This window comes from Diadema setosum, chromosome 2 (assembly GCF_964275005.1).
Source record: "Diadema setosum chromosome 2, eeDiaSeto1, whole genome shotgun sequence".
NCBI classification, from domain to species: domain Eukaryota; kingdom Metazoa; phylum Echinodermata; class Echinoidea; order Diadematoida; family Diadematidae; genus Diadema; species Diadema setosum.
Window position 1 is genome coordinate 1,408,368 of NC_092686.1, and position 26,233 is coordinate 1,434,600.

At 38.9% G+C, this 26,233-nt stretch overlaps 2 protein-coding genes across 2 annotated transcripts in view; both read right to left on the bottom strand.

Annotated features, from left to right (window-relative positions):
• Positions 1-6,176, bottom strand: part of LOC140246350 (monocarboxylate transporter 3-like) — a 7,895-nt gene extending 1,719 nt beyond the window's left edge. The window contains exons 1-3 of the mRNA XM_072325821.1: positions 6,068-6,176; positions 1,419-1,559; positions 8-566 (exon numbers count right to left, since the gene is read on the bottom strand). Of these exons, the coding sequence (XP_072181922.1) occupies positions 8-566; positions 1,419-1,559; positions 6,068-6,176 (809 nt within the window). The remainder of the gene's footprint in view (positions 1-7; positions 567-1,418; positions 1,560-6,067) is intronic.
• Positions 6,177-20,188: 14,012 nt separating this feature from the next.
• On the bottom strand, positions 20,189-25,510 carry LOC140246352 (monocarboxylate transporter 3-like). Its single transcript, XM_072325822.1, has 4 exons — positions 25,303-25,510; positions 23,051-23,191; positions 21,344-22,240; positions 20,189-20,358 (listed from the first exon to the last, which is right to left on the bottom strand). Exons 1-4 carry the CDS (start codon positions 25,508-25,510, stop codon positions 20,189-20,191), a joined length of 1,416 nt encoding a protein of 471 aa, XP_072181923.1.
• Between the last annotated feature and the right edge of the window lie 723 nt (positions 25,511-26,233).

The window sequence follows — 26,233 nt, forward strand, 5'->3', positions numbered from 1 at the left end:
CCCGGCTATCGGGAGATACACAGCCGATGAGGCGTCGATCCCGACGTCGATGGCGTAAGAGACCATGAAGAGTGCCCAACCGATGAAGACGGTGTCGTAGAGTATCTGGCTGGACAGAAAGAACAAAGTGAAGGAGGGTTCCATGCAGAGCACTTTTAGGCCGAGGACTGTCAGGACTTGGTCGAGGATCATCCTGCATGATCGTCTGCCCTTCTTTCTGTCCTTCACTTTGCACTCCGAATCGTTTCCAATACATTCCACCTCCAAAGCGTCGCTTGGGCTATTCAGACTACCAAGCGCAATAGTTTTGATCTCTGTGTATCGAGAACTCTTTGGATGTCTCAATGTAGCACCGATTGGAATGCTGTTGAGGAACAGTCCGCCCAGGCAGAGAAGGGCACCGAATAGACCATACGACTCCAGGAGCTTCCCGCCTATTAACGGCACCAACATTCCCCCAACAAGAGAACCTATTAGGCTGACAGAGCTGGCTGAGCCAAACTGCTCACCGAAATATTGGCGCAGTAGCACGACGGATGCCTGACAGAGTGTAGAACTGCACACACCTGTGCGTGAGAAGAATTACATAATAAGAATTGCAAGTTACGAACTTGGCTGTGGTGCTTTGCTGAAAATATCAATGACAGGCAGAAACTCCACCATCTAAACGAATTATAAGGAAGGTTATCCCTCGCTTACGGTGTAATGTTGAACGTAAAATTAATGGCGCCCGCACACTCAGCATCGAAAGTGATGATTTTTGCTCTACGAGCTCCCACATGATACGTGTACACAATTAAAATCATAATTCCATTGTTCATTTCATGGTGTTCCTTACTTCTTTCCCTTTTATCTCCAATTTGTGACACTGATTCAGCATTCCTTGAAATACATCATAGGTGTGCTAAATTCTCTTGTTGGAAACATCAATGGGTACAAACATAATTGTTACAAAGAAGGATGGAATGTTTTTGTGTGAGATGAAAATTAGAAATTCTTACATGATATGAAATAACATTCTGTGCTTATTTTAACGTTCCACATTACTTTTCTGATAGATAGAATAGTAAAGATCTTGTATGCTGTGCAAAATGGGAAAAAAATCAAGAGATATTGAGCTATGTCCAGTGAAAATTCAACCTTCATTAAAACTGAGTAAAATGATTCAATAGATTTGTTGGATTATTAGAATCAGACCTGTCACTTCACAATCATGTTCACGTTTCAACTTTTTAGTTGTTACTTCAAATCAAATTGATCAAATAAATCAATGAATAAATCAATTATCAATCAATCAAATTATCGATCAATCATCAATCAATCAAACAATCAATCGAATGTTTGAATTTACTTGCATCAATTGTTTGAATTTACTTGTATCATGTGTGATGCATTAACGAGTTCTGTTGTTGACTAACCTGATACGAAGAAAATCGCTCCGAGAACGGCCGGATTCCGCGTGAAAGCAGCACCAATAACCGGTAGCGAAGTCCCTATTCCACCCAGAATCGATACGCGTCGGACGTCGAACTTCTTTATCAGTATTTGTGCGAGAGGACCTGCGGGGAAAACATGAATATCAAAATTGATATGAACAAAATAAAAGTGCCTGACAAGTTATATTTCGATTAGTCTGACAGGCTATTTTAACTAAACCTTTCGGGCAGGTCATACAGCATGTCCCACAAAAACAAAACAAAACCGAGTAACAGTTTCATTGCAATTATTTGCAATTATACTCATAGATTTGCTTCATGAGATGTACATAAATGGAAAGTGCTCTCTTCTTTCATTTCATGCACAGCTCAATGTTCATATAATTCATGCGTGAGTGAACAACAATAGACAGTAGTACATTGTACTACCAAATTTTCATTTGCATTTGAGTGAGTTTTCAGGCCTTTTCTGCAATCTTTTGGAAAAAAAAAATCATGGCCTTAATATGCACTGTTTTTCCTTTCATATGACAACTCATGCGTAAAAAACTGAGCTACGCCTGCTCGAGAGAACAATTTGAAAATATGCTTCAATTTTAATCAGATGGATGGATATGAGGAGCCATTTAGCTATCCCGACTTGACAGAAAACAGTACACTTTATGCTTCAGTCAATTTACACAATGAGGAGACGGGGGGGGGGGTAGGAGGGAGCAGGGTTTTGTTTGTTTGTTTTTTGTTGTTTTTTGCGTCGCCTCCCCTTCAAAAGCTTCAAAAACTTCAACCCTGTTAGTGATGAAGGATGAAGCAGGCTTGCCTGTGAAATGTAGCGAGGAATGAAAACACTGAGATAAGTTTAAAGGGGAAGGCTAGTAACTGATCAGTGGGAATCAGTGGAAATGCTGGGAGATGATTGTTCCAATCCTTATGGGATTCATTCAAGAGTTCATTGTATATCTATTGTTGTGTGAAAATGATTTGCTTCAGAATGGTCTCATATTCAAGTAATGTGCAGTTTAATGCTTCCAGGTTAGCGTCCCTGGTCAGTGACGGAGCATTAATCTGCACATTACTTGAATATGAGACCGTTCTGAAGCAAATCATTTTCACGCAACAATAGATATACAATGAACTCTTGAATGAATCCCATAAGGATTGGAACAATCACCTCCCAGCATTTCCACTGATTCCCACTGATCAGTTACTAGCCTTCCCCTTTAAGGTACAAAATCAACAAAATTCGTGCCATTGCTGTAACGTTGATTTCCCATTGCCATTGGACTACATGCGGCCTGAGAATACTCACGATATTAGGCTTCGATATAAATGACAATTTTAACAAAGGGCTTTTCTATTCGTTTCCATAAAGCGTTCTCTGTAAATACCCCCTCCCCCCCCCCCCCCCCCCCAGCTCCCAACAATATTCACTATAGCACTGCCGTTGTTTTGTGTGAATTCAATCGCGCAGATGAGCCTATTGTCTAGTGCTATATCAAAGTCGGGAAAGCTGAATGCTTGTTTTTCGAATATCGGTAGAAATGAAACATGTTTTCATGCAACTTTTCCTCGGGCAAGCGTTATTCACATTTCACATTTGACACATAAGATCTCACATGAAAGAAGAAAATATGGATGTTTGGGTTGTGAACTTTGTTTTCCGAAAACATGAAGGTAGAATTCACTCAAAGTCACCATTTGCGCCTGCAAATGAAAATTTGGCAGCACCACTGTCCATTGTTCAAACTCAGTCATGCATGAATCATTATCATTGAGTTGTACATCAAAAATATGAGAAGTATATCTTTCCATTCATATATATCTCATAAATCAAATTAATGATTCTTTATCGTAAAAAGTTGCACGGAAACTCGGTTTCGGTTTTTCTTTTCTCGGACACGTTGCATTATTCATGACAGCTCTAAATACAATATGAACAAGCGCTGCATAAGGTAATGGAAATACGAGATAAATAAGATGTATTCCCTGTTGATGTAAGCATTAGGATTAGGGTTAGGGTTATGTTTGTGGTGTGGGTAGAATCTATGTTTGGATTATATAGCACATATTTCATGGGAACAGTTGTCGCAGGAGTAATGTCATGGGTCCAAACTAAGTCAAACACACACACACACACACACACACACAAACCCATACTAACTGACCATCAGAATACTTCTAGAGTGATCAAGAAAATTTCAAATGGATTGACGTCTTGCGAGTTCTTGAATAACAAGTTCAGGTCGAAAAATGGCTGCAACGAGAAAGCGCAAGCTGAAGTTCATCTAGCCACAGCCATTGCTTATCACTACAATCTTGATGACTTCTCGCACCGCTCTAGAACGGACATCCGTAGTGAGTTGCGGTCATGATACTGTCATTTTACAGTTATTGAACATTCTGAAGCAGGAAACAAGAAACAATGTTTCTGGGTTTAATAATGTTTGATGACGAACTCAAGATTCACTCGATGAAATTAAGAATGTAGTTTACCTCTTGCTTTCTATTGTTCTTCTTTTCTAGACGGCGACATGACATTTGCTCCTGCGACAACTGCTCCGGTCTTATTTTCTCCAATTTGGGGGTTAATGTTAGGGTTGTGATAGGGTTTTTGGTTTAATTTGACGTGAGGGTTAGGTTTGTGCCATGGTTTGTGGGTAGAATTTATGTTTGGCTTATTGTGCAGATATTTTATAACAGCAATATTGTTGTAGGAGCAAATGCCATGGAACCTTCCGAGAAAATTTTTGCTGTGTTTACAGATTTTCACCTTCAAAATCATTATCTCACGGGAGTCGGGCGGGCAAGATATCCGTGGTTTATCACTTTCCGTCCATTCGTCCGAATATCAGTATCAAAACACAATCAGTCTTTCACTTTGGTGCCAGATAAAAATGTCAGCAGTAATGTCACGGGTAAAAATGTTACGGTTACAAAATGTCAGGGGTAAAAACGTCAGTTGTAAAATGTCATGAATTAGAATGTCCAGGGAATAGGGCCTAAAATAAAATGCTTTTAGCGGTAAATATAGTCGGCAGTATAATGTCCTGGGAAACTGTCAAGGCACGGGATAAATGTCAAGACTAATTATGTCAGCGGTTAAATGTAAAGGCAAAAATATCAGAGATTAAGAATGTCAGGAGTGAAATTTAAAGCAGACATAAAGAGCCAAAATGTCAAAAGTATCGCATGTATCAGAAGTATAGAGACAATAAGTAGAGGAAAAAATATGGCAGAGGTGCTGACATATAATACAGCATTCTTCAACTCCGCATTCACATCATATCGAATGATTGTACGTAATGAATTCATGATAACATTATACTCTGTTTGTGTGAATCCTGAAAAGGACTGTTGGAATGAAAGGAGGAATGAGAAGATAAGAGAGGAAGAAGCGAGAAAGTGAGCGAGGGTATTCTTTCTAGAGTGTGTGTAGTCCTGAAAAGGATTGTGAACCAGAGAGGAGAATAGAGCAAGGAGAAGGACTCGACGTTTCGGACAGTTGATTGTCCGTCCTCTCAATTTCTTGCTTTTCCTCTCCTATATCATCTCATTCCTCCTTTCATTCCAACAGTCCTTTTCAGGACTCACACTTTCATGGTGAACCGCAAACCGAGCACATGTTACGTACACTACCATGCAAACTCCTTCCTTCAAAAATCATATGATAATTGATATAGCATGATTAAGTGAAGAGAATGTACTTCATCCTATTCACTATTTTGAAAGAAATAAAAAATTAGGAAGAAATATTGCGGTGACCATGGCAATAAATGAATAAAACGTTACAATATTTCCATTGCTTAGATTGTATATCTTTGGTTGGCGAAGTAGAGAAGGAGAATAGTTAGAAACTACACAAACGTAACGTAAACAAAAATGAATTTAGTTGCAAAAATATACCTTTGATCTCTTAAATATCTTTAAAGACCAAAAGATCAATAAAGGCTGAAAATAGTGAAGGAAAATGAAGAATCTTCTGTAAAATCGTATTTTCTTCAATCTCTCACACCTTGCTGCGAATAGGCATTCACGTAAATAAGGAACAAAGCTGCAGCTTCTTTCTTCTTTAAAACATATAATAGGAATCTTCCTCGACGATATGGGATCAGGTGACAGGTAGGCCTATTGACACAAGTTATAAACCTATAGGAGTCGGGGAATATGATTTAGTTATATAAATTTGATTATACTTTGCAATTATGTTGATGGAACAAATTCATTAGAGGGATGGTATAGTTTTGGTTGAAATGTAGGATTCAGAGTTTAACTTTTTGCAAAATATCTATAAACCACTTATGATATATTAAAAAACTTACAATATTTCTAAGAGGAATTCAAAGTTTGTGTTTTTGATGAAAATCGGTTCTGATATTGCTGAGATATCTAAAATCAAAGTAAAATAAAGTTATCGTAAGAAAAGGTGGATAGCATCTTTTTAGGGCTTCTTTTTTATATCTCAGCCAATTCAAAATCGATTTTCATCAAATAAACTTCGAATTCCTCTTCGAATTGTATGCTCTTATTATTTCATAATTGGTTTCTCGTACGTTATCTCACTTCAAAAGTTGGAAATCTGAAGCCCCCATCTCAACTAGAACTACATCATCCCTTTAAAGCGTAACATAACTCACATGCCATGAAGGTCATAGTCAGCTGTAGTGAGAGGAGAAAGCCAACTGTAGAGTAGGTACTGTCAAGCTGTACCACTAGGGAGGGAATGAGAACTCCAAGAGATTTCATCACCCCTTGTTGTAGAAAGTGGTTTCCAAGCTTAGCCAGAAGCACGACGTATCGCCAGCCTTCCTTCGGCGCCTCATCTCGCCCACAGTTCTCACGAGTCATCGCGGCAGACGTGATGGGGGATTTTACCTTTCAGCCAAGCGCGGGAAGCTCTGGGAGAAATTTGATCCAAGAGGGAGTAATACGGGTAGATTGAAACTTCATGCTTATGACAACTAGCTTCGAAATGAATAAAAGATATAAAGCACAGCATGGAGACCACATGCTGATCATGATATGTGTAGTATTCCCCTTTGCGCAGCAAATACAGGAGATAAGCTAACCGCTTTTATCATTCTATATCTCACACTTTTTTTTTCGTTGTGACGGATCATAGGCGAGGAAAGGAACCAGACATAGGACAAAGGAAGGCAACTATGTTTTTATCAAAACCGATGCGATCGAGTAAACACGTACGCTTGCCTAGTTTGATATTTAGACAGATAGATATACCTTTTTGAAATATCCAGCCACCCACGTCAGCCTATTTTCCAAACGCAAAGCTCAAGCAATAAGTAGGAGACTCAACCATCGTTATAACTGATGAAAACATGGTTGATAGTCTCTACACTATACGGCATAAAGTCGTATACGACGCTTGAATAACCAATAAAACTGAGAGGCACGATTACGTGCTTTGCCCTTTGATCTCGTTGCTAAACAAAAATCAAGGTCACAGAAAACATTGTTAGCCAGCAAGGACTTGCTACAAAGCCCCTTGAAGGGATGGTATTGATTGGTTGAGGCATGGAAAGGTACGTCCATAATAGTACGGAAATGACCAAGTTTGGGATAAACCATAACACACGTATTTTGACCCCGGTCTCGACGGAAATGATAATGAAAAGTAGGATATTTACACCTTGATTGACGGTGAGTCATTGAACGCGATGTCCTCTGAAGATTGTCAAACAGTTCTCCTTGTTATTTCACATTAGAGTGACGTCACTTGCGTTAAAGATCTCACACAGATACCATTATAAGATCGCCATTGATTCAATTATTGAATAGAATTACATGTATCACTGTTTGTCCGGAGGAGTGCACGAGAAAATTATCCGCTAAGATAAGTTTTAAGAATCTATCTTTTCGGAGAAAACTCTATGGCCTTGAAAAGGTAAAAGACAAAGATGAAAAGTTAGAGAGAAGATACAAAATGTGACTTTGTTGGTAGACATTGTCTATGAAAGTATAAAGTATGTCCCCCCCCCCCAAAAAAAAAAAAAATGCAATCGATTTTCGCATTGATAACTTTCAAAATGATTGAGCAATCCAAATGCTATTTCAGAAAATGGAACTATAATTTCTTACCTACATTTTGCAGAAAACCCCATTAAGGTTACGTGGTCACAGAGAAATGCGGATTGTTGTAAAGCATGATATGGGCCTGTTTCTTCCAAGTTCAGCACTTGGATGCTCTTGGACTGTGAACACAATGGACAAAACTTAGAGGGAACGGATTCCTGACATGTAGATTCAAAGATCGTTACTTCTTTTTGACCACTGAAGCAAATCGGATGGGGTTTTCTGCAGGATATTGGTAATAAGTTATATTTTCAGATCATGAGATTGTATTTGGATTGATTCACTATTTTTAAAGTTATCGTTGTGGACGGTCCCATTGTATATTCTTTTTTTTTGGGGGGGGGGGGACATGCGGTACAGTCTTTCGTTCTCCTCTTCACCTGCGTTGTGGTGCAAAGTAGCTTTAGATTTATACTATTTCACGCGAGGACGCAGCCTATTCAAAGTAAAATGACACCCCATAGGATCACTGCATCAGTTAGTAACTCTCTGCGTCGTGAATATTGACCGACCGTGCAAACTAGATCAATGTTGATATGCAATTTTGTGCATGCGCAGAAAGTTTTGTCTGTTACTGTTCGTGTTTACCTCTGTACGTCCGCTTCGCGAAAATCTAAGAAGGCAGTTCCGGTGGAGTACATAAGTTGTACAACTTTGTGGAAGAAGATCGATATAAGTTGAGTATAAAATAAATTAATACGAGGATGGCTGGAAGGGGTGCACAATGACGGAGTAAATGAAGGAGAATTAAGTAGAGTAATCGTTGGTGGTATGAGCAGGGACAAATGGACTTGGTTGACATCAAGACTTCTTTCTCCCGTCATAATTTAGGTCATAGGTATCTCTTTACAAAATTAATATTGACATTCTATTCATATTTAGCCTGGGTAGTGTCTATCAAAGACAAACGTTGCAAAACTCGGGTGAACGCTCTGAAAGTCATCCTCAAAACTCAGAGGGCTCCTCAAAAGTTCAAACGGACAAAGATTCCGAAGTTACAAAAGCATTTTTAAAGAATTCGCAAGCGAATCTGTGAAGTAATTAGGTAAGGGTATTTCTAGACCTTTCAGGACTAATGTCATCTAACTGTTTACACCAAAGCCAAAGTGTTATAAAAGTAGGCCCTTGGAGAATACGGCAGTCGATTCGTGGCATTATAAAAATGTCGTACCCAGTTTACCCACGCCTCCACCTCCAGTGCACATCAATCTACGCATCATATTCTTCTATCGCGACGCCGCCGTTCTCTCAAAAACCATGCCAACGATAGAGGTTGTTGCCACTACGCTATTCAAGCTTCGCAAGGTAAACTTTGCATCCTCTCATTAAAACTCCGTGTGGCGGTGAAAAATGTCAATTATATCGGCAATATCAAACACATTCTGGTATTTCATTATATTAGCATATTTGTATCCATGTTTTGTTGAATCGGAAAAGATGTGATTCAAAATTCCTTAAAATATCATGTACTCGTGTAAGCATTATGTACTAGTATATTGCTTTGTATTACTTTATGTGGAAATAATATCACTTGAATTGAATGAATTTCACGGAATTAGAAAGTAAAATACATAAATGTGAAATACTATAATTATACAGTACTCTATTCTGGCATTTCCAAAAGCCAAGCTAGATGTCATAAGTACGTGATCACACTCACCATCACAGCGCCCGCTTAGAGCTAGTGTAGAAACATGCCGCGCCGACTGACCTCGCAGTTTGCAGTCTTTGCAATAACAGTTATAGCTTTTTAGTGGATGGCATTCACAAACGTCGCCGATATCTTAGACGTCGTTGGAACGTTGATTCAAAGTAATGTACAATGCCCTATTTTAGTGTGGAGTGAAACCTCATGCAATATATTCGGTGGCATTGTTTGCATGCGATTGTATTTCAGACCCTTTTCAAGGATCCATCGCAGAAACTCGCACTGCACGCCGGGTCTCTCGGGTCACGCGTGATTTCTTCGCTGCTAACAACGATGCAGCATGGGACTGACCAAGAACCACTGATCTCGCCTCTAACCCCTCTTAGAGGGGAGATCAGTGCCAAGAACTGACCATAGATGTACTGACCAATCAGTTGTGAAGGGTGTGTGTCGCGACTGACCGATCACTTGTGAAGGGTCAATAGCGTGTACACACATGTTGCTGGCTTGGAGTGCCTCATGACTATCCGTGAAATATTTTCTAATTTTCTGACACATTGATGATATGAATGCATCTTAAATGCCTATAGAATCGTGTTTTCATCGATTTGGCTAGAATTTCGTGTGATCCAAAATGAAAGAGAGGAAGAATACAGCAATAAAAGAAAGTGAAGGGTGATGAAATCAAACGATGAAAAATACAACATAAACGACAATAAACAGAAAATAAACATGACATTTCCCTCCAGCATTTTTTTTTTTTTTTTTACAAGGGACAAAAGACTGAGACAAACTGAATGAAAAACTGAATCAAACTGAGAGACAGAGAAACAAAATATCTGCTTAGTCGCATGGATTGGTGATAACATCACACCAGCACTTCTCAGTATACCCTGGAGGTGCTATGGCCCCCCATATAGTACCAGGTACCCCTATATAGTACCTCCTTAAAGGAGACCTCCGGATGATTTTCAGATTTTTCATTTGAACAACTATAAATTGGTTATACTGAGGACAGAGTTTCAGAATTTGTGATAATTGGGATGAAGAATAAGAATAATTTTTAAAATTAGAACAAATTGCAATGAACAAGGATGATGACATGGCAGAGTCACAATAAGAATGCACGAGTTGGGGCTCAAGGAAGCAGAACAAAAGAAGAAGGCCTGCATAGATTATGCACAGGTGAACTCGCAAGCAAAGAGGTATTGTAATGGAATTACACCGCTACATTTCTGAAATATGTGAACCTCCTATGTCATCATCCTTGTTCAGTGTAATTTGTTTAAGGTTTTTCAAAGTATTGTTTCTCTGCTCAAGAACCACACTAAATTCTACAAATCTATATGTGGAGTTGTCGATTTATGTACTATATGATGTGAAATTATGAAAATCGTCTGGAATGTCCCTTTAAAGGGACTGTACAGTACAGGTTGAGGTGGGGATTCGTGTTTTGAACATTCCTAAGTGAGATAATGAGAAACCTCTTATGAAATGTGAAAGAGCATGTAATTTTAAGAAGGATTCAACGTTTATTTGATGAAAATTGGCTTTCAAATGGCTGAGTTATCCAAAAAAGTGACGATAATAATAAAAGGCGACAGGCCACGCCTTTTATTAGGATTTCTTTGTTTCACTTGTTTTTGGATATCTCAGCCATTCCAAAACTGATTTCCATCAAATAAACTTTTGATGCCCCTTAGACTTGCATGCTCTTTGACATCTCATACTGAGTGGATTTTGAATATTTCGCAAAACGTTAATGCTAAATCCTCACCTCGACCAGAACTGTACACACCCTTAAACCTTTATTTCTCCCAACACCACCAGAAGTTAAAATCCGATCGCAATCGGTTTATGGACAGGAAGAAATAGGCTCTGTAATATTTGGGGAAGATTTTGATGACATTAGAATGTAATTTTGCAAAAGGTGCAAACGTCATCTTGAGCAGCAACTGTCACCTTTGAGTTCAATTTGCCGATGGGATTATTTCTTTTTCTTTTAAGAATGACCAGAAATTATCGCAAGATAAGTCAGCAACAGTATCATCCAGCAACTGTTGGACTTACCGCTGACGTTTACAACCACTGGTATTCCAACATCTGTTTATAGTACCCCTTACATTATTTCTCTGTCATTTTATTCGACTAATTGGGCCTCTTCCTCGGCACAAGTCTGTACATGACACTAAAAATATTACACACTTAAGCGCGCGCGCGCGCACACACACACACACACACACACACACGCACGCACAGAACACAGACACAATTATTATTGTATTAGTTTATGCTTGCATGATAGATAACTTGATAATTCGTAACGGTTTAATTGGTACCTTGTCGATTTCATTGTGTTCGTTTTAGTGCGCGCAAAATGACTGCATTTATGAATATGCATGATGGAGAATAAACGCTACTCTACAAATTCCAAAATGCATGTGATAAGTACAAGTGTATAGTATAATTGTAATTCATGCACTTAAACCTGTATGTATGTGTGAATGCCTCTCTTCATTCCCCCAAAAAGTAGATTTTTTAAGTTAACTTTTTATCCTAGAAAAGACATGATGCGGAGGCAATACGTAGCTGCTGGTCTGCTGGTCAAAAGGTATTTGTTCAAAAAACACTCAAAAAAGATGAGATGTAAAAAGTTAGACTGCGAAAGCAGTACAATCCTGATGAACCACAAACTTCTCCCCTATTCCATGGTATTCACCATCACGCTGATCGATTTCCCCCAATAGTATTTATTCACTTCAATTTAAACATTATGAAAAATCAGTAATCAATTTGATCTTGGAAGAGGTTCATCTGATCGGTGAATCTCTAATAAAAGCGAATTTCATTAGTTCACAATCAAAAATCTTTTACCTTGGGTGAGCTTTCGCTTACTGTTTTCTGCAGGCTTCTTTAGACTGGCATTGACTCGCCGTAGATGGGTATCGGCGAGTCAACGCCAGTCTGAAGAAGTCTGCAGAAAACAGTAAGCGAAAGCTCACACAAGGTAAAAGATTTTTGATTGTGAACTAATGAAATCCGTTTTTATTAGTAATCAATTTGGTATTTCTGTTATACATCGTAACAAAAATAATTCTTGGTATAATAGCATTTCCCACTTGAAAAAACAAAACAAGTTAATGACTGAAAACACACATTACTTTTTTTTTTCTTCCACTGAAACAAATGAAATGAAAATAGTACAGCAAAATTACCAACATTAAAAAAGGAAGTAGGGCCTATAACTATATTTATACACGAAGCAACTCATTACCAAAACAGTGCCCCATAATTACATTTCCTTAAAAATTTTACCTGTGCAACTATCCTATGCAGTTAAAATTTCACCATACTTATCATCTCCCCTTCCTCTTGGTTGTTGTTGGTCCGTGTATCATAAACAGTGTATGACTTGCAGGGGCGGATCCAGGAGTTCCGTAAAGCTGGTATTTCACTGAGCGGCGAACGGTTGCGAACGTAGCGAATTTGAGTTTGCGAAAAGTCAAGGTTCGCTTCTGCCATAAGCGATAGTTAGCGACTTTTAGCGATGTTTAGCGACATTTAGCAACACTTCAGCGAATGTTTGCGAAAGTGTTTGCGAAACACAGGTGGGGACTATTAGCGAATGTTAGCAAATGTTAGCGATAATTTTGCAAATGTTAGCGACAATTTTCTAAATGTTAGCGACAGTTTTTCAAATATTAGCAACTGTTTGCGAATGTTCTTGGACCTAGAAAAGTACCAGGCGATTATGTATAGTCAGACCCATAAAACGAACGTAAAACCATCCACTGAATTCAGATCTCTTGTGACAACGTTCAAGATGGATTTCCAGTATATGGAAATAAATTTCTGCCAAGAAGAGGCTCAACGTGTTGCTATCCTTGAAGAGCTGCTTTGTCAGGCTGCTGCTGCAGCTATTGTGCAGCATAAGAGAAAGAAAATAAAGAAAAACAAGAAAGGAAGAAGAAAAGAAAGACTGTTTGGGTCAGAGAGTGGTTGTTGCAGAGGACAGACTTTAGTCAATATGAAAAGCTTTTGAAGCAATTACATGATGGAGATGTCAAGAGCTTCAAGAACTTTCTTAGAGTGGAACTTTGTCTGTTTCAGAAGCTTTTATATAGGAACCATATGGTTACTTGTTCGCTAGCAGTGGCGAATCAAATAAAAATGTTAGCGACACCGTATTACGACCGTTTGCGAATTCTTACGAGTGTTTTGCGAATGTTTGCAACTGTTAGCGAAAATACAAATTCGCAAAGGTTCGCAAAGAAATTTTGAACATATTCAAAATTTCTTTGCGACAAGAAAAACTATTTGCGACAATAAAAACCGTTTGTGAACTTTCTTGCGACTGTTGACGAACCTTTTGCAACCCTTTACGAACCCTGGCGAAATCCCAAATTCGCCACGTTCGCAAACGTTCGCTGCTCAGTGAGATACCCCCTTTAAGGGGAGGCGCCTTTACAAAATTAAAGGGAGGACACGTGCACCCCCTTGTCTCTTTTTATTTCTCTTGATTTAAAAAAAAAAAAAAGAGGGGGGGGGGGCGGGGCTCTCGGTGAGCCCCCTCTGGATCCGCCACTGAATTGGTTGGTTCGGTTGTTATTATTATTGTTGTTGTTGTTAAGTGTACATTGCATCATATGAGTTGTTCTTTCGATCGTTCTTTCGGTAACCCTATTAGAGGAGTCAGTCCACAGTATTTGGTCACTTCGACAGATCGGTCACTGCTTGCTTATGTGTACCTGGTTTTCGACGCATCCACTCAGAGATCTGAGGGCACCCCCACAGAACTGTGTGGGCACACCACGACATTGCTAATTCGTCTAGACCAGTCCCTGCAGAGGAACTTCAAAGTCGTCATAATTGTGTAGGTCGCCCTCTACGTTGAATTTGACAACACTAGACCCATTTTATTTGTCTTCATATGATTGCCTGGCTTATTTGATCTGTAAATAAGAAAATTTCGCAACAAACTAAGATTCATCAAGAATTCTAAAGAATCATAAAGATTCTTCACACAAGTTTCACTCAAACAGTTTTGAGTGTGTACACTTTTGAATGAAATAAAAATGACTGCTTTCATGCAGACAAAGAGATTTTTCTCCTCCCTACCAGATCACTATCAAATAAACATCAAGGGTAATACCCACATGAATAATTTGTATCTGTGAGGGATCAGATTATGAAGAAAGTTAAAGTTGAATCCTGCTATTTCCATTTTCTCTCATGATTTGCAAATTAAAAGACTAGACTTCTTCTCAGTGAGTATGTATACATGGTATAGGACTGTTCAAAATCATCTATCATTTGTCTCCAACATATCGAGATATCGTCTCTTTGACATTTACAATCTAGGTAAAATGTGTATTGTAAACCGCTGACTTTACCAAGAAAGAAAATCCATCCATTACTCGTTTCCATATTGAATCCATGAGAAAACTATTTTACACAAAGCGTTTGAACACAGTGTTTAAATCAAACAATATCAAACCTTCACTCGTACCTCATACAAAGAACACCTGTCCTTTTATTTTTCTTTTTTTAATAATTATGTCAATAATCTTTTAAATTCAGCAAATATATTTCATGAGAATATACATGAAAAGAATCTTTTTACAAAGACTGATACACAAATAATTTTAGCACAGTATATTACAATACGTATGGGGCGTAGATGAAAAAAAAACAACAAACAAACAAAACTCATGATTACCATTTGAAGAGGATACGCACTTCAGAATCAAGCCAACCTCGAAAGGAGACCTAAGATACTATCCACAAAGTGGTATTAAAAAAAACCCACAAGAACAACAACTGCCCGCAACAAATGTCCCTGTTGCCGGTCGATATGAATATGCACAAAACAGGCGGGCAAACAACTCTATCACTCATAGAACTCGCTACACCTCACATCCTCAGAAATAACAATAATCTCACACCGCAGTCACAATGGTTACCGACCCCACTCTGACGCGCTGCTGTGTTCTACGCGCACGCACACAATACACACACAAACATTTTTTAAAATTTCATTTACCGCACACTAGTCATGCATACTGACTCGTCCGACTCGTCCATATGAACACCCATAACGGCCGGCCGAGGAATGCTTCTCGACAAACATGTGAAACCATTATTCTCACACGATTTTACCACTCTTGCACTGTTTTACAGGGGAAAATCCAATCCCTATTTCAGAAATGACATGAATTCCAAACTGGATCTCGCCTTTAGATTAATCAAAACAGTGGATGTTCATAAACAGGGTTAACCTTTCTCTTTAAACGGGCATTATCCACTATCTGAGCATCTCGGAACCAGTCTTTAGAACTTCTGTTTTCTCTATACTTAACCACCAAACTAGAACATGTATAAAATTGCTTAAAGTTATCAAACAACATATCAACTGAATCATAAAGTCTTAACAAAACGCACAGAAATCATCATGACGATAATCTTAATAGAGATATACCTTTAAATTCTGATGTATTTCTAAGACGAGTGGCTAACGTTTCTATTGATATAAGGGAAAGGTACGGGCATAAAGGGTCCCCTTGTCTGGCTCCCCTGGAAATGGGAAAGTACCCAGTTGATATGCCATTATTGAGTACACATCCTTCAATGTTACAGTATAAAAAGAGTTTTAACCCCTTAAATAAATGTTGGACCAAATCCCACAGCCTTCAGTTCTTTATAAATAAGCTCATGGTCTATTCAATCAAAAGCTTTAAAGTCGACCGATACAACGAAACCTTTGCTCTCGATCCGGTTGAATAATAAAACATATCACGGACGTTTTTCAAAGCCTCTGCAATGGATCTTCCTGTAATAAAGGCGTGCTGGTCGGATGTAGCATTAAATGTAAGGCTTTTTGTAACCTTGATACGAGTACTTTTGAACAAACTTTTACATCAGCGTTAATCACAGACAAAGGTCGATAATTCTAAGAATTTTTTATCTTTCGTCGGTTCCAAAGTTAATGTTACAACACTTTGCTTTTGACAAGAGACGATTAAGGTTCAGATATTTCGAAAGAATGGTTTAAAGACGATATAACAAAGGAGTCTTCATAGTCCAAAAACCCAGCATAAAACTCTTTTGTAAGGCCGTCGTTTGGGGTCATCCAACGAGCCCGACACCACAGAGTCATGCGACTTATGATCGATATTGAAAAAAGGTCCATGAGTCAGACAGCGACGTAGACCATGCGTGAGCTCGACACTATAGGCAAATTTCTATAATGTCCATGAGTCCGACAGTAGGCAAATAAGTCCCAACAGTCCAACACTGGGCAAAAGGCCCATGTATCCGACACTAGGTAAACAAGGAAATGACTCCGACACTAGGCAAAAATGGCTCACGAGACTGACACATGATGCGTATAAGCGCAGGTGATGATGTGAGTGTGGCGGACTCGTGGGCTGTATAACTCCTGGGCTTTATGACTCGTGGGCTGTATGACAAAGTGGGCTGTATGACTTATGGGTTTTATGACTGATGGGATGTATGACACCTGGGTGTCGGACTCGTATAACATGGTGATTTTCCACTCGGCTTCTCATTCATCTCGACCTGTTACCTTATCTTTTTTGCCATTCCGTAGAAATTGAAACAGGATATAGTTGATTTTTTTTTTGCTTTACAACGTTATTATGCGTAAAAATAATTCATGCCTTGTAAATAAGTTTAGAAACAGCAAATATCTAATTTTAGCTATCTTTATCAATGAATAATTTCCATTTTGCATCTTACCTATCTTCGGCCCGCAACTCATATTCATAAATTTTGTTGATCTTTGTCAAAATAAACGCCTGGTATTTTCACTTCTAGGTTAGATAATGAGATATCTTCATGGTTTTCGTCAGTAATTTTGCCGGCTGTACGCTTGCGTTAAAATGTAATATCTCGAAGTTAATATTGCATCTTTTTCAATATAGGAAACATCATAATGTTTGATCATATTCGTGGCAAGGTTGTTACGAAGTTATTTCTCCTTTTCAAAAAAAGAAAATCCTTCATCTAGTCAAAATTGCAAAAAATTTTAGCATACAATTCCGTTTCAGTTTGATCGTGACCGTTAGACCTGCGCTAACAAGTCCCATCTGAATGGACGTAACATTTTACACAAAAGAGCTTTGAGAATTATACTGAATACTGATATATTGACTCTTTGCAATACATCACACCATCACTCAGGAATCCAACTTCTACAAAGCAGATACGAAGAGTGAATCTTATTGTTATATTTCGATGTATTCATCACATTGCGTGTAAATATCGTTCGAATCGAATGTGCCATCAAAACCGACAATATTCTCTTCTATGTAATTCACATTGCAAACTACGTGTATTTCTGCAGTAAGCAAAAACATGATATCAACCCAAAAAGTTTCCTTTATTTTGGTGCAATATAGTTTAACAACGTACCACAGGGAATTCGGTCCGCTCATAAAATCCTTCCAAGAACGTAGATAAATTTTGCACATAAAAATGGGATCCGGATTATCACTTCCTCCCTTGGAAACACTTCCATTTCTAAATCGAAGACATTTAAGATTTTATTCCACTCACACTAACTAAATATAATTCTATCAGTCCTCAGCAAGTTTTGGTAAAAAAGTTTTTGTACATTCTACTAATCCTTGATATATAAAGGTGTACTCCATTGAAACCTTCAACAACAACAACAACAACAACAACAACAAAAGAAACGAACTTAAGCTCTGACAGCTAACGGAATCGGAATGAGTATATAGTGCCAGGGAAGCTGTATTCCGCAAGGAAGAAGTTTATAGTTTAGATGCCTCGATTTACCGGACGTCACAACGTCGTAAAACGATCGTCATAAAACGATTATGAAAATAAGAATAGAAATAGGTCGGAGAGCTAGAGACCTTCACAAGCACAGCTCGCCTCTACTTAATGACATACAACTAAAGCAAAATTCTGTATTCTTTGCTGGAGAATAGTATTACTAAAATTTTAAGTTGATTCAATCCAGCTTGACTGCACAATCCAACTATGAAACATCGATCGAAAGTGCAGAGCTCGTAAGTACATCATTTTGCAGACAACAAAATCTAATGATAGAATGACAGTTAGAATTATATTTCTTACCAGTGGTATGTCGGTCGGACATTACATGGTATAATCATGATGTAAAAAATGGACAGATCCGTCAACAAGCACTGTTTTTGATATTATGTTCCTTAGTAATCAACATTATTGTAACTTTAATTTGTGAATATTTTCAACAATCCTTCTCATGAGGTCGACATCTATAATAATTCCAGCATTAATAGGGGCTGGTTTTTTTTTTGACTTATTGCAAAGAAAGTTGCAGAAAGAAAGAAACATCTCAATACATCGAAGATAAGCTTTACATCGTTTGCTTGTATTACAACTGCTCATGAAGAATCCTTAAAAAACAGCCTTGAACAGTGTCAGGTGATAATTGGATCACCGCAAACAAACAAACAAACAAACAAGAACAAAAAATGTTTGTTTTTTTAGCCAATTTTCGATCTTCTCTGAAATTCCACAAAAAAGTTAGTAAGTCAAAGTACTAATTTTCGTTTGCTTTAAATCGACCTTTACGAACTGCTAAAAACGCCGGAAGAAAGATTTTTTTAGGCAATTTCGTAGGATCATCCTACGAAGGTTGTCCGGAATCACCGTTCGTACACTTTTCTTAAACCGTTTGTAAGTTTGCAGCCTGGTCTATGGCCTTGTCCAAGATTTTTTTTTTCCACATCGAACAAAACTCCCTTTTCGTAAGGTGGCCGTACGAACGTCGCAAAATAATCAAGGACAACGTTAAAAAAAAAGCTCGCAAGATTTTATTAGATTTTGTAGGATCGCGAGACAATTCTAGAAGCTTCAAATCGTACAAACGCTTTTAAAAAAATTTTTCACAGACGGCTCTTACGACATTCGCAAAAAAAAAAAAAGCCTTACGAACGGAAGTTCGTGCGTCGTTCAACGAACGATCATTCGACTCATAGCGTTCGTGTGCTGCTTGTAAGGTTGTAGGTCCTACGTAGACATTTATTTTGTGTAAAATAGTTGAATTTTAGGGAGTATAAAGCAAGCGCGGGGAGGTCAAATCGTCATTCTATGTGATTCATGGTGTTCAACGAGGAAGCATCACCTTTCGAAGAAATGTGGGGTCGACCAAAAGGGAAGACAAAAAAGGGGAAGAAACCGGGATGAGGCGCTGGAAGATGACATCGAGAAGGTCACTGGAGGAGGAGGGAAAGACATCAAGAAGTAAAGTGATAGTGATGAAGACGAGTTAACAGTAAAAAATCAAGATGGAAAAAAATATGCCATCACAGAACTGTTGACTTCTTCAGTGAAAATGATCGTTTTTACATTAAAGTGACAGATATGCTAACATATTTCGACAGTATCAAACTTTCGACAGTCATAGAATTTTCAACAGTACACGGCATCGGTTTTTTTTTTGGTTTTTTTTTTGTAACAGAACAAAATAAACAAAAATTCGTAAGATTTTCTCACGAATGACTTGAGAATGCTGTGAACTGCACGTACGACTATCTTGCAACAACAACAACAACAACAACAACAACAAAAATCGTAAGATGACCGTAAGTATAACGTAATGAGAACTCAAGGCATTCTTGCCTAGAACGTATGCGAATTCTAGAGTCATTGTATACTGTAACAAAAAAGAAAAAGAAATCATTTCAAGAAAGTCGTCAGTTTATGTTCTTGCGAATCAAACGACGTTTGGACAAACTTCATAACTTCATAAGAAGGCCGTAAGAAGTTTTGCCCCATCTACGAATCTTTACAAATTCTTGAATTCGTACGAACAGCGGGATTCGCACGAATCCATTGTTCTTACGAACCTTTGTGACCGTGATAGCTACATACAGACATTATAGACAGATTAACAGAATATCGCCAACAAAAGCCAGACACGCCCTATACTATTACTTTCTACTCTCTTCGCGTCTGAAGCCCACAGACGCAGACGAAAACTAAAAGTCTAATGTCCATGTTCTGCTCTTGGGGCACGTTGGTAGGACGCTGACGTCACAGAGTTAAAGCGTTTCTCAGTTAAGATATACATGACTATGACGAAGCATACACAAAGCATCAAGCTACCAAAGATGCTGAAAACAATCCTGAACGACTGGGTGACGTCATAGATGTAACCTGTGAGAAGATAACAAGAAGACCTAGCATTTAAATAAAATGATTCTTATGAAACACAACAACGGACTTCAAATGATAAAATATGAAATTATACTGGCAATGACGATGACAAACTTATCTCATTACAATAATTACTTTCATTCTTAACTACGTCAAACTGTTTGCCAGTAATTCAGCAACTACGTCATAATGTCTCCTTTATAAACAGACAACCTTGCCTATTATCAAGATTATCATTAAGCATCAAAAATGATTTAACCGAACAGATGCACTTTCATCTGTTTAAATTCATGTCGAGAGCAGTGTCCATCAAGTACGCCATCTCGCAACAATATCGCCCTTCATTTGCATAAATTAATATTAAGTATGTCGATCTGCAACATCAAAAGTGAGCATTGCTCATTAACCCTTTACGTGTATTATAGGAATATTTCCTTATAAAATTGTACTTATCTTCATTTCACATAAATTACCAACTGAATCTGTTGGGCGGAAGTTATGGCTTTCAAGTTGTCGGAGTAGAGTGACTTTCACCCTGACCTTTGACCCTATTTCTTTTTTGTTCATCCAAATACAGTAACATCTCTTTCATTGCTATCTTTCAGTCATATACAAATTAGACTATTACTTAAGAGACATTCCTACCCAAAGTAATAGCTTCAAATCACATTTTCATCCAAACGTAAGCGACCTCTGACCATTTCAGTCCAAGAATTTTTGTGAGAATGCTGCGCAAGGCATTGACACTCCCCCCCCCCCCCAGCATTAGTGGGCAAAGAATCAAAAACCTAGACTCATGCGTTCTTCCTACATCATGATAACGAAATCCACGGCCAATGAGCAGACAAGTCAAATATATGTTACCTCCCACATTTTTCAGAGCGAAAACATGAAAAAAAAAAAAAGAAAGAAAAACTGAAAGAAGATTAAGTTTTACTACGGAATAATTACCAGCGTGATAAAGAATTAAAGAGAAAGCTCTCACCCGCTAATACACCTGCACTGACAGTTCCAATCCCCGAAACGCAGTAAGAGAGCGCGACGATTCCCGAAAAGTGGGCACGGGAGACTATCACTGAAATACAGGTGTAAAAAGTGCAAGCTGCTCCGTACATACCAACACCAGTAAAGAAGGACGAGACCAACAGGTGACTAAGAGAGGAATGAAGCTGGTATACAAAAAGGGCAACGCCCGACACACCCAAGCACAATGCATATATGCCGGGACTCCATCGCGACTTGTAACGCATAATAAGAGCAAGAGTTGTGCGAGATACGAAGCCTCCTGTTGCGGCGGCAACAGGGAGGAACACGGCAAACTCTTCGTCGATCCCGACGCTGATGGCGTATGACACCATGAAAAGAGCCCACCCGATGAAGACGACGTCGAACAAAATCTGGCAAGGTAGAAAGAAAAGAGCGAAATACGGTTCTTTCAATAGCAAATTCAACCCTAACATATCCACTACTCCGTCCAATATCATCCGGCAAGTCCATCTGTCTGTTGCTCCTGCCTTTCCGTCCCTTTCTAAATATGTCTGACAAGATTCAGCATCACGGGAGTCACGTTTGTCTTCATGTCTGTCCATCAGTTCTTGTGTTTCTGGCTCCGTAGTCTTACCAGACTCCCCGACTTGACTCACGGACCTAGGGGGTCTTAGTGAAGCGCCGATTGGAATACAGTTCAGGAACAGTCCACCCAAGCACAGAAGGGCGCCGAAGAGGCCATACGCTTCTAGCAGCTTGGCGCCAACAAGTGGAACTAACATTCCACCTGCGATAGATCCCAGGTAACTGATGGAATTCGCCGATCCGAACTGTTCGCCGAAGTGTTGATGCATCAAGACGGTAGACGCCTGGCCGAGAGCGGAGCTACATGCACCTGTGAATGTTACATTTTCAGAAAACTTCCGTTATCATGGCTATTTTCAATCAGACTAACTCTATTGCAAGGATATGAGAAGTTCACAGGGGCAATGAAAAGACCATAAGACACTCTGTAAATTGATTTAAAGTGTCTAGGCTAGCGCCCTATTCGCAGAAAATACATATTTATTTAAGTCTGTAAAGTAGTGATTCATCAACTCTTTGCTTATAGATAGGGGATTGATTAAATCTAATAATTCACATTTCTTGTCCTAGTACAAACAACAGGCAAGCAAATGTTCTCTTGAACTCCACAGGATATATGAAGCATGTATTCATGAAGATTCCAGTTGCTCAGAAAGATGAAAGCCTAAATCTTCAACAAGTGAGTGCTAGACCAGCCTACAGTTAAAAATGTTTCATTCACTGCTTTAAAAAATCCACCGGGAAGAGATCTTTCCATCCTTTACTATTAATGTCGTCTTATAGTTGAGATAATTTCTCTGTCAACACAAACTCACTTCAGGGCCGGGCAGCCACGTATTATGGGCAAATCTATTCTGTCACGAACCAGTTTTCGAAAGAGTGTACAATGTATATTGCATTCCTCATTCTTCTCCCGTTCCATATTTGCTGTCAACGAAATGTCACTTCAGAGTTTATCAACGACACAATATTTCCAGAACCATTGCCACTTCACCCCCCCCCCCCTGCTGTGAGTGATAAAAATCTATAGTTCTTCTGGAACGTTCCCTAAATGCTCCTTTTGAAATTATGTGCAGCGTGTTATCTTCTTTTCGCAGAGGAAAATAAAAATGTGACAAACCTGACAGGAAGAAAAATATTCCAAGAACTGGAGTAAGTCTTGTGAAGGAGGCACAGATGATGGGCAATGCCGTTCCTATCCCACCGAGTGTAGATACTAATCTGACGTCATACTTCTGGATCAGAATGTGAGCGAGGGGACCTGGGGATTGGAGCAGATAAGCAAAAAATCTCCTCTATCAATACGTTCAGTGTGTTAGCACAGGAAAATTACTTATAATGAAAGGAGATAGTCACAGCGAGGGACAGGGACCTTCACTTGAAAACACTCATACAATTGCCAGGTTGACAATTGCACGTTACTGAGAGCAGTAATATACAATTATAATGTATAAAAAAAAAGACATTCGTGAGAAAAAGCCCAGGACATTTAGGTTTAGACAATGCATATACTATATTCTTGATATGATACATGTAGTATGTTGTTGATTCTGTTGTTGATTAAATTGATCGCAAAATGGATTGAAGAATGGCGAAGATATGCCCCTTTCCTTCTAACCAGGACCAAGTTGATTTTAATTTTCTTCTTCGCATTTGTTGCAGTAACCAAATGAGACAGACAAAAGAGAAGGATTACCTAACGCAGGAGGCAGTGGCGTATCTAGGGGGGGGGGGGCAAGGGGGGCACGTGCCCCGGGCGCCACTCCTTGGGGGCGCAAAAAAAACGGAAAAAAAAACGAAGAAAAAGAAGAAAAAAGGAAGAAGAAGAAGAAAAAAGGAAAAGAAGAAGAAGAAGGGGAAAAAAAAACTCGCCCGGAAGGGGGGAGGGAGAATGGTGGAGGGGGGGGGGGGGGCAGAAAACCAAATCAAACAAGATAAAAACTAAACATGATGATGACGCGGACAAAATGACAATGTCTATTATGTTCACACATGTAATTTTATATTTAGCAGGCAAAATGTTTCACGGAGCAGCGGCTGCAATTTCTTTCGTTCTGAAGCGATCACCAATTGGATCAAAAGAAGGCGCCAACGGTGTCGAACATTATACGGGGGGGGGGGGGGGGGGGGCGGGTGCAAAAAAACCCGAATCAAACAAGATAATAACAAAACGTAATGATGACGCGGAAATATACAAATTTCGGCTCACTCGCTTGTACTAATTTAGATTATTTTTTCAATTCCTCGGTTTGTTGGTATAAATCGTTATCTATAAGGCCGTCACTATTATCTTGATTAGAATTGTAAGATTTAATAAGCAAAAAATGACGAGAGTTTCATGATTTGTAAGCTGAAATACAAAAAATTTTCGGCTCGCTCGCTGCGCTCGCTCGCCAAAATTTGTATAAAATAAGAGGAGAAGATAAGAACAAAACGTGACGATGACGCGGACAAAATGACAATGTCTATTGTGTTCACTTATGTCATTTTATATTTAGCAGGAAAAATGGTACACGGAGCAGCGTCTGCAATTTCATTCGTTCTGAAGCGATCGCCGATTTTATCGAAAGAGGACGCCAACGGTTTCGAACATACGGGGGAGAGGGGCGCAAAAAAAAAATAAAAAAAGATAAGAAAAAAAAAACGTAATGATGACGCAGAAATATACAAATTTCGGCTCACTCGTTCGTACTAATTTAGAGTATTTTTTCAAGTCCTCACTTTGTTGGTATAAATCGTTATCTGTAAGGTCGTCACTGTAATTGTGAGATTTAGTAAGCAAAAAATGACAAGAATTCCATGTTTTGTAAGCTGAAATACAAAAATTTTCGGCTCGCTCGCTGCGCTCGCTCGCCAAAATTTATATTAAAAAAGATAAGGACAATACGTGATGATGACGAGGACATATACAAATTTCAGCTCACTCGCGCGTACTAATGTAGAGTATTTTTTAAAGTCCTCAGTTTTTTGGTATAAATCGCTATCTATAAGGCCGTCACTATATCTTGTTTAGAATTGTAAGATTTGGTAAGCAAAAAATGACAAGAATTCCATGTTTTTGTAAGCTGAAGTACAAAAATTTTTCTGCTCGCTCGCTGCGCTCGCTCGCCAAAATCTATCAAAATTCATTACATTTAAATCACCCTCAAAAGATCCCTTTTAAGTGCTTGAAAAAGCATCATGTGGACCTTGTTTAAAGTCCTATACCGGGATGGGGTTGGGGTTGAACACTTTTTCAGAAATTAGGGGCGCAATTTTCGTGCTTGCCCCGGGCGCCGTTTTCCCTAGATACGCCACTGGCAGGAGGGTCCTTCTCTTCTCTATCTCTGCATATCTACTTACGATTGGAGGCGTTTTAAAAGCATCACTTACATGCCATATAATACATGGTTAGCTGCAGCGACAGGAGAAGGCCAACGGTAGAGTAGGTACTGTCCAGTTGTACCACTAGGGAGGGAATGAGAACACCCAGCGATTTCATCACCCCTTGTTGTAACAGGTGGTTTCCAAACTTCGCCAGAAGAACGACGTATCTCCAGCCTTCCTTCGGTGTCGCCCCGTGATCGCTAGGATGTGGCATCGTGATACCGTTTACACTGCACACCTAACGGACTGGAAATCAATGGAAGTGAAACCGTCAAGGTTTGTAGATCGTTATTACAAACGTCCATTTTCAAGAAGTTTCTTTGTTCCTAAATTTCCTCTTATCATACGTCATATCGAAGGTTCGATGGCTAGAAACAGCAAACTAGGTTCCTTAATCAGTAAATAAAAAGCGTTCTTTAATCAGAGAAGAGAAAGGGTTCGATAGTTAGAAAATGACACATTGTTCAAGATTCCTATCTAAAATTGGTTCTCTAATAATACGAAATGGAGTAGGCCGGATTCGTTTTATACGAAAGAGAAATGAGGTTTGTAACTCTGAAATATAAGGTATGGAGTTTGTTAATCCGAAATTGACTTATATTTTGTCGAACCAAAAATGGAATTAGATTCGTTAAGAGAGAGAGAGAGAGAGAGAGAGAGAGAGAGATACGCACGCTCGTTGAATTTCTAGAATATAAACTGTCTTTAAAATCTGACAAAAAATAAGGGTTTAAATTCTCTTTTATTTATTTCCTACACCGGGATATAGGCCTGCAAAAGTAGAATATTCACGTGTAGTGTATTCTCAGTTTTCACTGTCAATCGAGGTATTCAATATTTGTCGATTTTTTGGTTCTCTTTGAAGTTCCACTTCAATGGTAATAGGGGATGTACTTGCACCAGGTAGTGCTTCCAGGCGTTGCTATTGTTTATACTA